The sequence below is a fragment of the Muscardinus avellanarius genome, assembly GCF_963383645.1.
Source record: "Muscardinus avellanarius genome assembly, chromosome: 13".
Lineage (NCBI taxonomy): Eukaryota > Metazoa > Chordata > Mammalia > Rodentia > Gliridae > Muscardinus > Muscardinus avellanarius.
Window position 1 is genome coordinate 36,368,009 of NC_137799.1, and position 17,569 is coordinate 36,385,577.

The following is a 17,569-nucleotide window of genomic DNA, read 5'->3' on the forward strand; positions in this document are numbered from 1 at the left end:
TCCAATCACGGTGGGAAGGGAAGGTAGCTTCTGCCTCCCACAGTTAGCAAGTATTACAGAAACAGAAAACCAGAGAACTTGGATAACATAATGACCTTGAGGCAGGAAATCTGCAGCCAAAGCACATATATGTCACCGTGGAGGTGACGGGCAGGAGGTCTGCCCTGTTGAGGGCGATCATTTATCACGCGTGGGTATGAGAGGAGTCCTCGAGGCCAAAGCCAAGTTCCTCACCCCAGTGGCACCCACTGGTACCCGCTCATGCCACCCAACCCTCTGTCTTCCTAGCTGTTGTTACCTTTGGGGATAAATGGTGATGGTTTTTTCAACAGCATAATTAGACCAAATCAAATTCTAGTCTTCTAATGGCTATTAAATGCATCACAAATCCCTTATTGATTCTATTTAGAGAAAGAAATAAGTCCTGGCTCAGACTCCCTACTGGGCAGGCTGGCCAGCCACTGAGCCGGCTCATGCCGGAGATAGATGTGCCTGCTATAGCATTTGTGGGCAGGGGTCTAACTGATGGCACGGGCACCCAGGTGAAGATGCCCATAGGGAGTGACCATGCCCTGGGCTCCGCTGAGGCCTCCTCTTTGGCCTTTTAGGATCCGAACCTCCGAAGGACAAGACCATCATCCTGGAGCAGCTGCGGAAGATCTCCCTACCTCTCTACAGCATCCTCTCTGCCCTCACTATCCTCGGTATGATTATGGCCAGCGCCTTTCTCTTCTTCAACATCAAGAACCGGAATCAGAAGTAAGTGGCTCCTGCCCTCCTCTGGGATCAGGCTCTCTTTGCCAAACCTCATGGTCCAAGCATAGGATCTTCCCACAACAGGTTCTCCAGGGACACAGGAGTTTTTAGGGCAGTTTCCTGAGTGTGTTACTCAGTTACTAGGATGATTTAGGCATTATACACCCCCCACACACACACACACACACTCTCAGGGCAGCTGGTCAACTAAGTTTAAGAAAGGCTATTTTAGATAAAATGGAGGGTCTAAGTCCACAAGCCTCTTCAGAGCTTTGCCTATGATCAGCAGCTTGCATCTCCAGGAACAAAGATAAAAAAAAAAAAAAAAAAAAGAATCCCTAATTTATCTGCCACCCACCCCCCAGCATCTTTGGAAATCACTGCTGGAGACAGTCACTGAGTGCAGTGGTGAGGACTCCCACTGAACAGCACGTGCCAGCTGAGGAAGCCTCTTCCTGACAGCACCTCCATAGACCCTCCAGATGACTCCCTGTGTCACAGACGAGAGCCCCAGAGGCAGAGGGCTGCTGCTCCTGTGCAGAAGGGCCTGTCCTCTTGGCTTTTCATCCTCATTTTTTTTCTCCAACACATGTCCGTAATTCTCCTAGAGACAGAGCCTTCCTCAGAGTTATTCTAGTCGGTCGTGGGTAGAACAGGCCACGGGTCCAGACGCAGCTCTTGACCATGCAGAGCCGGCTCCTTCGGTTTCCATGGCAAATCCCTGAGCCCAGACTCCTTCCCCTGGTGGGGGAGACTGAGCAGGGCCTCGGTGCGGGGGCCATCGTGGAGCAGCCTCAGGGCCCAGAGAGAGGGCTCTGCTCCATCCTTGTGCCCAGAAGCCACGTGGTGTTGCCTCCCCAGTGCAAGAGCAAGATCAATAAATCGAGCTTTATTCGCCTGTTGGTGTATATTGCCATATGCATATTGCTGCAGAAAGATGAAGTAACTTTTTTTTTGTTCCCTTGGTATAAACCTTCAGTGAGGACTGTATCTATTGACCTTTGGCACAAGGCCGGGACAGAGCCGAGTTCTCTTAGTGTTGGCTTACTTACTGTGTGCCTCAAGAATTCCCATGGGAACAGCAGCTGTCATCAGCCTAAGCTCTTTTTTTAAAAAAAAAAATTTTTTGCAGTACTGGGGGTGGAACTCAGGTTCTTTCTACCTCCAAGTTACACCCCTAGCCCTATTTTTTTATTCTTTATTTTGAAACAGGGTCTCACTGCGTAGCAAAGGGCCTAAGTAGCCGAGGCTGTCCGTGAACTGTGATTCTCCTCTCTCAGCCTCCTAAATGCTGGGATTATAAGCATGCACCACCATGCCCAGATCAGTCTAAACTCTTTTAATTCCCTAACTACCCCCTCTTGGCCTCCTGGGGGGAAATTACCAGTACTCTTTCCAGTAGGCAAATCTAAATGAATTATTTGACTGGCTTAGCTATTGAAAAATCTGCAAAGAGATAGGAAATAAATATCACTGTGGCTTCAAACCCCCTCCCTCTACCTGGCTAAATGCTGCCCACCCTCCAAGGTCACCCTCTCCAGGAAGCCTGCCCCAACTCCTGGCCCCTCCCCTCCCCAGTCAGCTCTAGTGATAAGAATGAAGGCCTTAGTATCTCTGGTGGGCACGGGACCTTCAGAGGCCGTGTGATTTCAGTGTCACCAGCCCTAGGCAGCATGGTCGACTTGACTGCTTTGTAGGCAGGAAGACTCAGCCAGGTTAAGTGGTGTGCCAAGGGCACGCCTCTAGCAGGGCGGGCGGGGCTGAGCCCTGGCCCCAGTGCATCCAACTCAAAAGCTCATGTATAGTCCACACGCAAAAAGCAACAGGCTCTTTATTTTCCTATCACTTTAACACGTTACATGTTTAACCAGTGAAGGATGAATAGAAATGCAGAATGCAAAGGAAAATGTTCAGAGAACAATTAACTATAATTACAACCCACAGAAGAGCACCTGGGACATGGGGTGCCTGAAACTTGCTGAACTGATTGTGCCAGGGAGCCAGGTACCTCCCCAGGTAAATGCAGCCCCAGTCAGGCCTGGCTTGCTTGGCCCCTGGGAGCTACAGCAGAATTCCTGAAGGAAGTATGGGAGAGGAGCATATAGAGCTTGAGAGTATTATAAAGAGTGGCCCAGCCCAGTGTGGTGGTGCATGCGTATTATCCCAGTACTTGGAGGCTGAGACCCACTCACCTTCTGAGACATGGTCCCCTGGAGGTAGGGGCCTTTCTTGCTATGGAGTCTCCCTCCTCAGTGGGAAGGTCACTCACTTAACTGTAGGATTCTCTGAATTTGGCATGTGTTCCCCGCCCTGGCCCAAAGAACCTGTGGACATAGTGCCTCTGGGTAAAATTGAAAATTAACAAAAGAAGATGCAACAGGCAGTTCCTAGAGAAGAGATAGATCGCTTTGACCAGGGAGGCAGGAAAATCAACAATTAGAGAGACATCGTTGGCTGGGGTCCTTCAAAAGGCACCTCGGAGGTGAGGATCGGGCACTGGGAGAAGCCGAGGCAAGTGTGTGTGGAAGGAGCAGCTGGCGAGCTGCTCAGTAAATGTGTCGTCCCCTTCTCTTATAGGCTGATAAAGATGTCGAGTCCCTACATGAACAACCTTATCATCCTCGGAGGAATGCTCTCCTATGCCTCTATATTTCTCTTTGGCCTCGATGGATCCTTTGTGTCGGAAAAGACCTTCGAAACACTCTGCACTGTAAGTCATTCTACCCATGCAAATGGTGTTAAGACATCAAGGCTTTCTGGTAACCCGGGTCATCAAACACATAGCTGCAGCTGGGCGTGGTGGCGCACACTTGTAATCCTCGTACTTGGGAGGCTGAGACAGGAGGGTCCAGGTTCACAGCCAGCCTCAGCTACTTAGTGAGGCCCATTGTAACTCAGCGAGACACTGTTTCAAAAAATTAAAAGTAGGTCTGAGGGTGTAGCTCAGAGGTAGAATGCCCCTGGGTTCCATCCCCAGTACCGCAAAATAAATAAATAAATAAATAATAGGGCTGGGGGTGTAGCTTGAAGGTAGGAGGCCCCGGGGTTCAATCTCCAGCACCACCACACACACACACACACACACACACACACACACACACACACACCGCACATAGATGCAAACCCAGGACTGCGTGGTAATACATGGACAGACAGGAAAATGGTACCACTTTTCGAGCATATGCGCTGCCGGTGGCGTTAAGGCCATGGCTGCCTGGGCTGCTGGAGGATGGTCCACTGAGAGATGGCGGTGACCCCAGGAAAGGGAGGGGAGGAGGACCCACCAGCGACTCTGTAGCACCCAGGGTCAGGGTCAGGGTCGTTAGAGGAGCAAATCCTCCATCCACTTGGACACTCCTCATGGAACGCAACGAGAGATGTCTGTACAGCAGACCTTGTGTCCTATGGAGACTCTGCAATGCGATTCATGGTGTCAGGAGTGTTTCTCAGCCATGTTTTCTCATTATTGCCCCCACTGGAGCCTTTTTAGGCATTTTTCCTAATCATTCCTCTTAGGAAAATTTTAATACCAGACATATACAATGTATCTGTGTATGTACTAGAGGTATGTGTATATTTCACACATAAAAGACCAATATTTTTCACATTCAAGAACCAAGGCTGTCTCCCCGGGGGGCTCTGTCCTCCCCATTGGGTACACGTGTATTTAAGAAAGTCCAACACAGAGCCCTTTATTTACTATATTGTAGAAAAACTATTTTGAAAAGTAATTAACATTTAAAATTTTTTGATGTCCAAAGAAATGCCCTTTAGTCATTACTTTTCTTTAAAAAAAAAAAAGGGAGGTGATACATTAGCAATTAGCAATTGTATAAAACTAATTTTCAGATGGAATTTAAAAATAGGATGAACAAGCTGGGCATGGCGACGCACGCTTGTAATCCCAGCATTCGGGAGGCTGAGACCGGAGGATCGCGGTTCACGGAGAGCCTCAGCTACTTAGTGAGGCCCTTCGCAACTTAGTGAGACCCTGTTTCAAAATAAAAGAATAAAAAAAATAGGGCAGGGGGTGTGGCTCAGAGGTCAAATGCCCCTTTGTTCCATCCCCAGACCTGCAAAAATAAAAATAAAAATAAAAAAAAACAGGGTGAACAGAAACCGGGCATAGTGGCACACACCTGTAATCTCAGTACTCAGAAGCTGAGACAAGAGGATCACAGGTTTGAAACCAGCATCAGTAACTTAGACTGTCAGCAACCTAGTGAGACTCTGTTTTGAAACAAAACCAAAAAAAAGGGCTGAGGGTAAGGCTTGGAGGTAGAATGCCCCTGGGTTCAATCCTAGTGCCACAAGGAAAGAAGGAAGGAAGGAAGGAAGGAAGGAAGGAAGGAAGGAAGGAAGGAAAGAAGGAAGGAAGGAAGGAAGGAAAAAAGAATCTGTTTCATCAAAAGAAGAAGAAAATAAAAGGTGTAGGGCTGTCTGGGGTCTCTCACTCTTTGGGCTCAGGGTTTTCTGTTCCCTGTTCCCCACCACCTTCCTCCCTGTTCTGCCCCCTAGAGGTTAAGAAGATGACTACATGACACCAAGCCCCAGTGTCTGGCCTCAGGGAGCCTAGAGCCAGCGTCCAAAGACGCTGAGCCCCTCAAAAGCCTTGATGGTATGGTTAGCAAGGTTTGTTCCCTTTATACGGGTGTGATCCATGTCACTGGAATGTTGACTTCCACCTGTGGAGGTGTGGCTGGTCCCCAGAAAGGTAAGAAGGTAAGACACCCACCACCGAGTCCCCACTACTCCTGAATCTGCATGACTTTTCTGCCCTTTTGTGGCCATTATCTTACTGTGCCCAGCTTTCCTGGGTAGTGGCCAGGCTTCCCTGAGGCACCTGGAGGAATTTATGCAAGAGGGTCGAGGATTCTGACTTCTCTCTGTGCACCAACAAGTTTACAGTCCCTCCCCTAGTTCAAGGACCCCCGAGATGACAATAATAAAAATGGCCCTGGGACTAGTCTGCCGACTTCTGATTTGCACAGCACTCGGGTTCCTGGGTGCATCTCTGAGAGAGGAAGGGCCTGCCTCTGCTCCCCCGACCCAGAGCCAGTGCCAGCCCCAGATCTACCATGGCCTCCTCCCTCCTGGGAACCTGCCACTGGCCACCAGAGGACGCCTGGAGCAGGCTGAGTCCAAGCCCTGGTGCAGAGGCACCCCAGGTGGACACTGAGCTGCAACCTAGAGTGTCCCCTCCCAGAAAGAAGCCACCGTGCCTCTCCTGCGTCCTCCACAGCCTGTTCTGGCTCAGGTGCTTTCTCAGTTTGACCTGAATTCTACAAACACTGTGACGCAGGTTAGGGAGCAAGACGGAGACGCCCCCCACATCCAGGTATTTTTCTTGTAATGAAACCTGACATTCTATTCTGGGAGTCGTGCTCACTGTGAGGGGAAGGTTTTCCTGGGGAGCCCGCGAAGGCGACATGAATAAATCACGAGCTGTTTACACATCAGTATTAGCGGCAGCAGGAGCTCAGGAAGATGTGAGGGTCTCGCTGCCCTGAGAATTAACTCACTGGCCGTTCAGTGGGCCAGGTGTTTGCCGAACTGTGCAAAGGAGCCCATGTCTGTGACTGTGGGGAAAAGCACCGGAGCTCTTCCGGGTGGAACTGGGTCAGCAAGGCGTGTGCACCGGCCAGGACTGGGCTTGCTCATTCAACCGAATAAGAGCCGGCCTTGCCCCGGCAGAGGGGGGCTGGAAGTTCTCAAATTCAGAGCCCACATACCGTCCCAGGGGGACCTGGGCCATGCGACTGTGCTCCGCTGGCTTGCAGAGGTCAGCTCCTTCATCCCACTCAATGCCCTGGGTTCTCTTCTCTGGGGGCCAGGAAAGCTGGGGAGAGAAGCGGGGCTGGACAGTGCTCAGACCCTGGAGCATCAGCCTCAGTATTGTCACCTGTACAGGAGCATCACTGTTCCCTACTGCAGGGGTGACAGCTGGGGCTCAGTGAGAGGACTCAGCTCTGGTGCCGGGGGTGAGGGATGGGGCAGGAGGGTGGCCACTATGGGCGCCACCTCCCTCCTGCATGGTGGGAGGGATTTCCCAGTGTCCCATGCTGTGTTCTTTAAGAAATGTTCAAGGCCAGGGGACCAGGTAGACCGTGAAGTCAACCTCAGGTATCGCGTACTATGTCACCCCTCGTTCTGTTCTGCTGCCCTAAAAATGCCCCTTTCCTTGTTTTCTTTTTTCTTTTCTTTTGTACTGGAGATTGAACCCAGAGGCATTCTACCTCTGAATTATACACGCAACCCTATTTTATTTTTTATTTTGAAACAGGGCCTCGTTAGGCTGACCTTGAACCTGTGATCCTCCTGAGATCTCAGGCTCCCAAGTACTGGTATTACAAGCATGCACCACCACACCCGGCTCCTTTTAGCTTTTAATGTAGAAACTAAACACAGTGATAAACCACAAACACCACCTCAAGAAGAAACCTGGCAGTCACAAGACTGGGCATCTCTAGGGGCAGTGTCTCCGCTCGCAAGGACCATCCTAACCAGCAAAGGTGCATGGGTAAGCACGCCGGCCGCACACAGCCCTGCTGCTAGCTAGGGAAGCTGCTGCAGCCAGCTCCCATCCTCCACCCTCTGACTCTTTCTGGAATCTTCCCAGCCTGTCAGTGCCGGTTTCAGCAAGTCTTGCAAACAGCTCCAGCTACATGGTGCTGTCTCCCTGGACGCTGTGTCGTAGTAGAATCACCATAGCAACATGGCCCCGTGGGCACCGAGCTGCCGAAAAGGACGGTGCTGGGCGAGGGCCAGAGCCCCGTGCCAGGGGAAGGGAGCACCACTCCCCCTGACAAGCTGACCTGGCTGGGGAAGCCCAGAGCCTGTCAGAAGCCCAGAGCCCAGAGCCTCGAGAGGGAGCGGGGCCAAGCGAGAGGAAAGAGAAGATGGCGAGTGCTCCTTGGAGAGCGCAGGCAGAAACTCCAAGCTCAGGCGTGGAGGGGGAACAAGGGACTTGCAGAGAGGATAGGAGGCCCGGGCACCTGCAGACCCAGGACTGTCTGCAGCAGCTTCCTGGGCTCAGAAGCATCCTGGGGTGGAGCTAGGCCCAGCCTCCTGCTACCTCTCGCAGCACCGTCCACCAAGGGCCAGCTTTCTGCCTCCAGGTGCAGCCTTTCCTACCAACTGCCATGTCCACCTGGCAAGGCAGGGGTCACCGAGAGGAGAGAAAGCCGAGGACTTGTCTTAGGGGACAGAGCTGAAGCCCTAAGAGCCCCGTGAGACTACAGTGGTGCCTACCATGTGTTCTTTCCCTTCCTTTCCTTTTTTTAAGACATACTTTGATTTTTTGTTGTTGTTGTTTTGTTCACTGGTATATACAGGTAAAAACAGGTCAACTAAGTTCTTAGGGATCTGGTAAATTTTAACCCAATCAAAGTTTTTGTCCACTCAGATCTTCAAAAATCAAGATATAAGCCGGGCTTGGTGGCGCAAGCTTGGAATCCCAGTACTTGGGAGGCTGAGACAGGAGGACCTTGGATTTATGGCCAGCCTCGGCTACTTAGTGAGGCCCTCCACAACTTAGTGAGACTCTGTTTCAAAATAAAGAATAAAAAATAGGACTGGGTGTCTAGCTCCAAGGCAAAATGCTCCAGCATTTAATCCCCAGTATCACACACACACACACACACACACACACACACACACACACACAAATACCTTAAGATTTACCCCCTTTGAATTAGATTGTGATTCAATATTGTTCCTATGCTCATTTATTTTCAATGTATCCCCAGAGTATCAGTGTCTAGCACAAAAGAAAAGCTCTGCTGTCAGACTGCTGTGTGCAAGCCCCAAACGTACTGCTTCCTAGCTGTGCGACCTCAAGTTATTAATGTCCCCAAACCTTGGGGACTATTTACTCTTCTCTAAATGTGGGTAGTACTAGGGTTATGCAGATTAAATAGGATCATGTATGCAAAGCACTTAGTGGCTGCCACATATAAGATTCAGTAATCTTAGCTATTATCATTGTGGATGGAGGGATGGATGAATGGATGGATGGATGACAGGACTATGTCCAGGTAATTGTGTCCACCTCTGGACACAAAATAGGACTGCGTGTGTAGCTCCAAGGTAGAATGCCCCTGGACACAATTAGGCTAAGAGAGAGGCACTGATACAGCTGGGTGTACTTGGGCTGAAGAAAGCTGGAAGGCCGGGTATGGCACTGGTTAGTTCAGCGTAGGTGTATCCATGGCGACTTCTGGCCTCTTGTGACCAGCTCTACTAGAACTGGGTCAGGGACAAGTCAGGCTGAAGTGTGCCCCTGCCACCTAGACTGCTGCCAGGAGCCTGGGGGCAGGCTGCAGGGAGGAGACAAGGAGGCAGGTGGAGCCCCTGGTGACGCTGTGGCCACGAGGCCCTGGCCACTGGAATCAGCCCAGGGCTGCCAGGGAGAAAAGTCCAGCCCAGCCATCCCCGCTCCTTCATTCCTTGTCTACATAGATAGATAGATAGATAGATAGATAGATAGATAGATGTGTGTGTGTATATACATATGAATTTCCACAAACTCAACTGTGAATCCAGGATCTACATTAAGAAACAGAACATAAACAGCATGCCAGCATCCTACCCCTTCCAGTTTCTATCTGTACCCCCGCCCCCAAAAGGGTACCACCATCCAACTTCCCCTGTGTGGTCAGTGCCACCTGTGCTCACAAGCTTTTTTTTTTTTTTTTTTTTTTTTTTTTTTGCACTGGGAATTGAACCCAGGGACATTCTACCTCCAACCTACACCTCTAGCCCTTCGTTTTTTATTTCTTTATTTTCTTTTGGTTGCTGTTATTTTGAATCAAGGTCTTCCTAAGTTGCTGAGAGTCTCACTATGTTGCTGAGGCTGTCTTCGAACTTGCAATCCTATCTCAGCCTCCCAAGTACTGAGATTACAGGTGTACACCACTGCCCTGACCCCTTGGGCATCCTGATTTAACGCAGATGCTGGCTTGGGACATGGGCACCCTGGGCTTGCATTAGCACTATAGGGTTCTCCCTCCCCTGCCTTCTTGCTATTGACTGCCTAGGCAAGCCATCGGGAGGAAACACAGGGCTCTCTTCAGAACCTTTTGAGATGGTGCGAAAGCTGCTCACCCGAACGTCCAGCCAGTCCCCAGGCTCCCCCGCCTTAGATTTATCAGCCTAGGACCCACACGCATCAATGGTGACAAGAGGCGCAGTGTCCCACAGCCCCGTCACCTGTCAGGACAGACCCAAGAGTGCCCACCACACTCCAGAGGGCAGTGAGGCCTTCATTCTATAGAGAGACATTAACATCAGAAGAGTGAGTATGTGTGCAACTTTGGGAGAAAAATGACATGGCTATTTTTCTCATATTGATGAACCAGTAGAGATTCATACTGAAGGTGACATATTGGAAAACAGAATAATTGTAACCCCTTGGAATTTTCTAGTTCATTTGACATCATAGAGTCATACAGAAGGGATACTTAGAACAAGATCAAATGAAGCCTTTCTTGGTACAGGACATGCCTCTAAGACATCCTAGCAGGGGGGGTCTCCCAAGTTTTGCTTGAATATATGGAGAGAGCTCACTACCTACCAGACAGCATATTTCACAGGGTGGAAAGGGCCACCAAGGCCTCTTTTGCTGTGGAGGCTTCAGCCCTCTCTGTGGTCTTCCTTTTGTGTGCCTGCCTGGGCTCAACTTGCAGATTTCTGGTAACAAAGAGACCACACACTCCTAAGCCGGACAGTCTGGCCAGGCCACTCTAGGCTGGGCTTCAGACAGCTAACCGTGGGCACAGCAGGCTCTGCCTCCCAGGGGCTCCTCCTCAGGGTGGAGGGACACATGGGTGGAGAGATGTCACCTGCTGTGAGTCATGACCTCCCCAAGAGGTCCAGGAGGGCTTCTCTGAGGAGGTGGCCATGAGTTTGGATTTCAGGAAACAAATGAGAAGATGTGAAGGAGACAGCACAGAATGGACTGGCCTGTTGGGCAGAGGAAGGAGCTGGTTCTGAGCCCGGGCAGCAGGAGCAAGCTAGAGAGAGGGGAGCAGGGAAGCAGTGGGGGCACCATGCTGAGAATTTAGAGTTTAACCCTAGGGTTCCCGGGCAGTGAAGAGATAAGCCAGGAGCTGTGCTCAGATTAGTACTGGGGCGCACAGGACGGATGAGCAGAGGCTAGACACGGGGCGAGCTCAGGCTCCTTCATGTCCCCTGCACGGTGGCCAGGAGCACGTGAAGGGGTCAGGTGCTGATCAGGGCCCCCGCGCTCTCCGTCTCATCTCAGCTTCACTGGCACCCTGGCAACTTGTGGGTGTGGCCATTATCCTGGGCTCAAAGAAGTTGCATGACCTACCCAGTTCACACGCAGTTAGTGACAGGCCAAGGGCTGGCCTTGGAGCCCCTGCTTGCAGTGACCAAGCTGGAGGCCTGGCGGAAATTACAGCAGGGGACAGAGGGAGGGCTGTGCTGGCAAAGGCATGAGATGGGACACCAGGCGTGACTGGCAGAAAACATTCCCATCCCCAGAGCTGGCTCACATAAGGAGACACTAAAGAAAGGGAACCTGCTGGGTGTGGGTGAGGTTAAGACCCCAAACGCAGGGTGCTGAGAGCTCAGAGAAAACGCCGGCCACTCTGCAGCCCTCTCCAGTGCCCAGTGTGAAAAGGTAAAGAGAAGAGCGTGTTCTCCTGGCCCAGAGGGAGCCAGCGCCACACAAGGAGACCAGCTACTTCCACAAACACAGCACAGGGGGAGGTTAGGGGCATACCTCTACTCTTTCCTGGCACCCCATCTCCTGAAGGACCTTCTAGAGCCAGCCAGAGAGCAAAGCCCCAGAGTGCAGTGCCAGTGCCCCGCCTCTCAGAGCACAGGGAGGGCAGGGAATGGCCCAGAAGGGGGTCAGAGGAGCCTGGCTTGGAGATGGGCAAGAAGACGGGGCAGATGAGTCTGGGTGACTCCCAAGTTCCTAACTTGGGTGAAACAACTAACTTCTGAGTTCCTAACTTGGGGGCACAACTCCCTGAGTCCAGAGGAAGCCCAGCAGCTGGGGGGAGCCAGCTGGCTGTGAAGTGTGAAGGTTTTATGGGGACACCTAAGCATCACATAGGACTCCAGTGACAGCTGATGCAGGTTTGGAGCTCAGAAGAGAGATGTAGGCTGTAAACAGGGTAAGGAAGTTGTCGGAGCCCAAGAGTGGAGATGATAACCCAGGGGAGCTACTGAAAGGGCAGAGAGGGGTCAAACCTGGAGACCCTTTCGACCTCACAGACACAGGAAGGTAGAGCAGAGAAATGACCCCTGCCTTTGGCAAAGGTGCACAGGGGCATCAGGGCAGGGCATGCAGGGGCAGCAGCTCTGCTGGGGGATCCCACTGCTCATCATTGTCTTCAGAGTTGTCTACAGATGGGGCTGAACACTCAGCCCTGAGCCCTGGCTTGGTGGCGTGTCAGGGGTCGCACACAGGAACCCTCCCAAGGACTCAGTGGTTCATCAGTCCATTACACCGGACAGGGATGGTGTGTGTCGGGGTCCCCAGGACAACCCCCTCGCTCAGGGACTCCCAGGACTCAGTGTCCGGGAATTTTCACAGATGTGATTAATTACGGTGAAAGGACACAAAGTCACAGCAGCAAAGGGGACAGCCCAGTGGAGCGCGGTCCAAGGAGGAGCAGGCGGCAGCTGCCAAGAGCCCATCCCAGGGGAGTCGCGTGGACACGCTGATTCCCTCCAGGAATGCACAGAGACACACGTGAAATGCCACCTCCCAGGATGCTCAAAACAGACCCAGCATCCAGGGACTTTATGAGGGGCTGGTCACGTGCATACCCCTGCCTACTACGTACCAACATTTCAGACCCCTCAATGTTCAGCATAAGCCACATTGTCCACACAAGAATTTAGGCACAGAGGACCACCCTTTTTAGAAAACATGGTTTAAAGGGTTCAGGGAATGTAGCTCAGGGAGAGAGCACTTACCTAGATGAGCAAGGCCCTGGGTTCAATCCCCAGCACCACCAAAAAAAGAAAAAGGGAAGGTTGGGCGTGGTGGCGCACGCTTGTAATCCCAGCATTTGGGAAGCTGAGACAGTAGGACCGCGGTTCGCGGCCAGCCTCAGCTACTACTTAGGCCCTTTGCAACTCAGTGAGACCCTGTTTCAAAATAAAGAATAAAAAAATAGGGCTGGGGATATACCTCAGAGGTAGAATGCCTCTGGGTTCCATCTCCAGTACCAGAAAATAAATAAATAAATAAGAGGAGAGCCACCCTTATTATCGCAATTACGGGGGAACCCACCCGTAGTCCAGGTCCCCAGCCCCCAGCCAGAGGCCCACCTCACCCCACGCGGGACCTGAGCTCTTTTCAATGCAATGGCAGCTCGGCCATTCCTTGCTTTCACTTGGTGGCACCATATTGCAGTTTCCAGATGCCAGATTAAATTTGTATTATCCAGTTTTAACTCACTTAACTTATATTATTGAGTCTTAATGAAATTAGACCTCACAAAATAGACAAGTAGCCTGAAAATGATTGCTTTAAAGAAAACGTAAGTCAAAGGGAATAGTCCTAATGCATTGCAGTGACACACATCCCTGGAATAAGATCTTCATCGGTCACATGATGAAGTGAAAATAGTGATGTTATTTCATCTTTTTCCACACTTTATATAAACTGTCCCTATTGTGCTTATGTTCATGTTTAAAAGTGACTTTCTAGTAGGAACACGTGATCAAAATGCTTATAGACCACTGGCCTTAACAATCAGAATAATATATTAGCTTTATTTTTGGAGTGTGTGTGTGTGTATGTATGTGTGTGTGTGTGTGTTTGTGTGTGTGTGTGTGTGTGTGTGTGTGTGTGTGTGTGTGTGTGTTACTGGGATAGAAGTCAGGGGCATTCTACCTCTGGGCTACACACCCCAGCCCTATTTTTTATTCTTTATTTTACAACAGGGTCTCACTAAGTTGCAATCCAAGACACCACTAAGTAGCTGAGGCTATCCATGAACCTGCGATCCTCCTGTCTCAGCCTCCCAAATGCTGGAATTACAAGTGTGCGCCATCACGCCCGACTAACATATTAGCTTTTCAACCCCTAGGAGAGTGCTCCCTGGCTGCTCACTGGTGTGCCCCATTCAGCTGACTCCTGGGTGTAGACCAACCTGATTCAGGTTAAGTGGACTCTACCTGGATAGGAGGCGGGATGCCATGGCAGAGAGTGGGCTGCAATAGTCCAGCAGGGCTTGAAATCCAGGCCCAGCTCAGGCCATGTGAGCTACTGAGGGGACATGTCCAATGCACTGGACAGTTTGCTGCTTGTAAAGTGATGTCCTCACTCAACTGACAGCTCCAAAAAAATCACCCCGGTTGTTACTGTTTGCTTATTTCATCCTTCCAATTATTGCACCTGTCCTAATAGTGCTCAGCGGATGAACACGACCCATGGATGAGTGGGATAGTCCATGCCCCCCATCCTGCAGGATCTGGTCCCTGGATGAACTCAGCTCTCAATTCCCAGTGCCTGGTCCCTCCTCCATCCCCGTTCTGTTCACTTCTCCTGCATCCTGGGATTATCATCTGGGTGATGTAGCCATCCTGAACCCTCTCGAAAGCACTTGGCTCATTCTTGCCCATTTGATTTTCCCCTTGTTTTGAAATTAAAAATAAATAACTGATTTAAAAAAAATAGCAAACTAACTCCCTCCTGCTGCTGCAACCGCCATAGGCATTGACATGGGTTTCAAACTCAGCCCTGGGATGTGCATCCTTCCCTGACTTAGGGGGGTCAGCCTCACAACTTACCCCACCAATTCCTATCTTCACAAACAGAATAGAAAGGGAATGTGCTTTCCCTGAAAAGCTGGAGAGCCACGTGGCTGGGCAGGCAGCTGTAGGGTAAACCTATGGGGTGGGGATCAGGCTGGGAGTGTCTCTGCACATCTGCGTGTCTCTGGGGTGATGGAAGGTCTCTGGTCTGGCCAGCGAGGGTTGGGTCTGGGATATTACTGGTCTAGTAATGAGAGTGCAGGCGGGGAGCAGGCATTCTGGATGCCCTCAGTAACTCACAGATGGTGGCCAGCCGGACCCAGCCTTCAGGGATCCAGATTGTAGCCTCCTGTCGGGGATGGCTGTACCCATCAGCTACCAGCCCGGGGCTAGGGATCAAGGCACACCTGAGTCCTGGGGAACAGGTGAGAGCCAGACAGGGCCTTTTTCAGAGCAGGGAGCCTAGGTCCAAGTGTGGCTCAGCATCAGACTGGCCCAGTGCTGAGGAACTGGATGGCTGAGGTCACTCTGGCAGTAGTAGCCAAGTGTCCTAACGATGTGGGAGAGGGCTGGGTGCAGCAGGAAATAAGACAGGGGTGTGGGAGCGGGGGAGAGCGCTGGCTAATCACCTATCATTCCCTCAGCAGTGCGGGGGCCTCAATGTCTCTTTGGCTCCATCAGGACTTGTGGGCCCATCTGAGGCAAGATTTGAACCACACTCATCTCTGCTCTTGTCCTGGGCCTGACAAGTGTCTGATAGCATTAAACATCCTTCCGGCTGAAATCGGACTGAAGGATACCAGCGAAATGCAAAGGCTGCCGGAGCAGAGCGTCCACCCACCTAGCTTCTGGCACGCCTAAGGGATGTTAATGCCTCTGTTTTCTCTTGGCCTTTAGGTCAGGACCTGGATCCTCACTGTGGGCTACACCACCGCCTTTGGGGCTATGTTTGCAAAGACCTGGAGAGTTCATGCCATCTTCAAAAACGTGAAAATGAAGAAGAAGGTAAGCACCGCCTTCTGTTTCAGGGTGCTGGCGAAGTTCACTCAACATTCATTTAGTAAAAAAAAAAAAAAAAAAAAAAAAACACACACACATTAGGCAGCTACTGTGTGCAGGCACTGAGCTCTTGGCCGAGGATCCGAGTGAAGCAGTCCCTGCCTCCTGGGGAAGTCACAGTTACCAAAGCGTTGATGACACATGGTGCTTGGGGACACGTGGGCAGCTCCCGGGTGCGGGGCACTCAGGCAGGGCTGCGTGTCCACCTGTGCTGGGAGCTGGAGGGTGAGTGGGAGTCAGTCAGGCAGAGAGGATTTCTGCAAACCTTGCAGGAGGAGCGTGTGTGCATCAGCCTGCGGGGAGGAGGGCTGTGGCCGGGGTCCAGGGGCTGGGGTATGGTGGGGGTGCAGAAAGGCTGGAGGCAATCTGAGCCGCATTGAAGAATCTGAGCTTTAATTTATGGGCAATGGGGGCTTTTAAAAGAGGAAACTAAAAAACAGGGCTAGGACTGGATTCTGTTTTCAAAGAGGTCCTTAGAGGACAGGATTTCAGCCTTCAGGTGGGTGGAAAACATTTGCCTCCTGTGGGTGGGCGTGTCCACTACATCAGCCACCTCTTAGGCTACTGTCATAGGGACGCTGCATCTACTGCCCTCCTTGAAGCTCTTGCAGGGCTCCTAATCCTTCCCTTGCTCCTGGACAAAGTTTAGAGCAAGTCTCATCACTTGGAAGGTCCTCGGGTCGGTAAGGAGCTAATGTGTGGCGTCTGCCATAGTATTCAAAACTGCAGACTATACCTGATAGCACACTTGTCCTCCCAGCCCAGGCCTGTGGCAGGCTAGGCACCAGCCCCAGAGGGGACACAGCCTGGCTTCTTCTCTCTTTGGCCAGCCTGAGATCTTCCCCAGAAAGCTTCCTATTCACCCTGGCATCTGACCTCTCCGGAGCTGGGCCTGGCATAGAGGCAGAGGTTAAAAAAAAAAAAAAAGAAAAGCCCTCACTTGCCAGCCAGCCTGGTATTGCACCCGCGATCAGGGCAGACACTTTATGCATCCTGCATTACTGGTAAGGGTTGTTCTCTCCTGCAGTCCCTTAACATGAATGAGTACGCTATAGCTGTACATCCTGTAGCTCCCCACCCCAGAGCCACCCAGCCCTCCAGCCAGGCTCAGACAGGCCACACAGCACTCCAGGGGATACAGTGGTCCCTCAGAATCTGCTAGGGACTGGTTTTGGAATCCCACCCCACCCTAAGGAGACCAAAATCCCTGGATGCCGAAATCTCTTACATGACATTACATGCATATGCATGCATATAAGCTACACACATCCTCCTATGAACTTTAAATCACCTCCAGATTGCTTACAATACCTAATATGATGTAAATGTTATATAAATAGCTGTTATGCTATATTGTTTGGGGAATAATCACACACAAAAAAAACAGTCTGTGTTTAGTATAGGTGCAACCATCGTGGGCCTAACGCCATAGACAGCATCTGTGGTTCATTGAATCTGCAAATGCAGCCCAAGCAGAGACCAGGGACCCCTGTGCCAATACAGGCCCAGCATTTAAGACCCCCAGCCTAGGTCAGGGCTTCTCAGATCGTGGGCTGCCCTCACGTGGGGGCTTCTTGGAAATACAGACTCTCCGGCCCATCCCAGCCCTGAGGAACCAGAGTCCCGGGGGCAAGGCCATCTTCACCAGCGCCCAGATGCGGAAGAGGACCTGGTCCAGGCCTCCCCGTGTGCGCGTCTAGTCAAAGAGATGACCTGCCACCCGTGACAACACATCGGGTGTGGAAGAAGCACAGTGTTGATTTCTTTGTGTTAACGTGTGATTTATTTGCACTGTCACCTGTAATAACAAGCTGACCTTTCTGTTCCCTTCCTCCTGCGATTGCCAAACAAGGGCACTCTGCCTATCTGGCAGCAATTAACAAAACTTGCCAGGGAAACTTCAGAAACACGTTCCTTGTCTGCAAGCTCCGTGAGGGCAGGATGGGGTGTGGTCTCCTGAGACAGCTTAGCTCCCTTCCTCCTGCTCTGCTGGAGCCAAAGGGGCACTCGC

The 17,569-nt window shown here is 51.3% G+C and overlaps 1 protein-coding gene across 1 annotated transcript in view; it reads left to right on the plus strand.

Annotated features, from left to right (window-relative positions):
• The window catches only part of GABBR2 (gamma-aminobutyric acid type B receptor subunit 2), a gene marked incomplete at both ends in the record, with an annotated part of 372,345 nt that overhangs the window by 290,158 nt on the left and 64,618 nt on the right, over positions 1-17,569 (plus strand). The window contains 3 exons of the mRNA XM_080708508.1: positions 609-759; positions 3,334-3,466; positions 15,397-15,504. Coding sequence (XP_080564634.1) covers positions 609-759; positions 3,334-3,466; positions 15,397-15,504 — 392 coding nt within the window. The remainder of the gene's footprint in view (positions 1-608; positions 760-3,333; positions 3,467-15,396; positions 15,505-17,569) is intronic.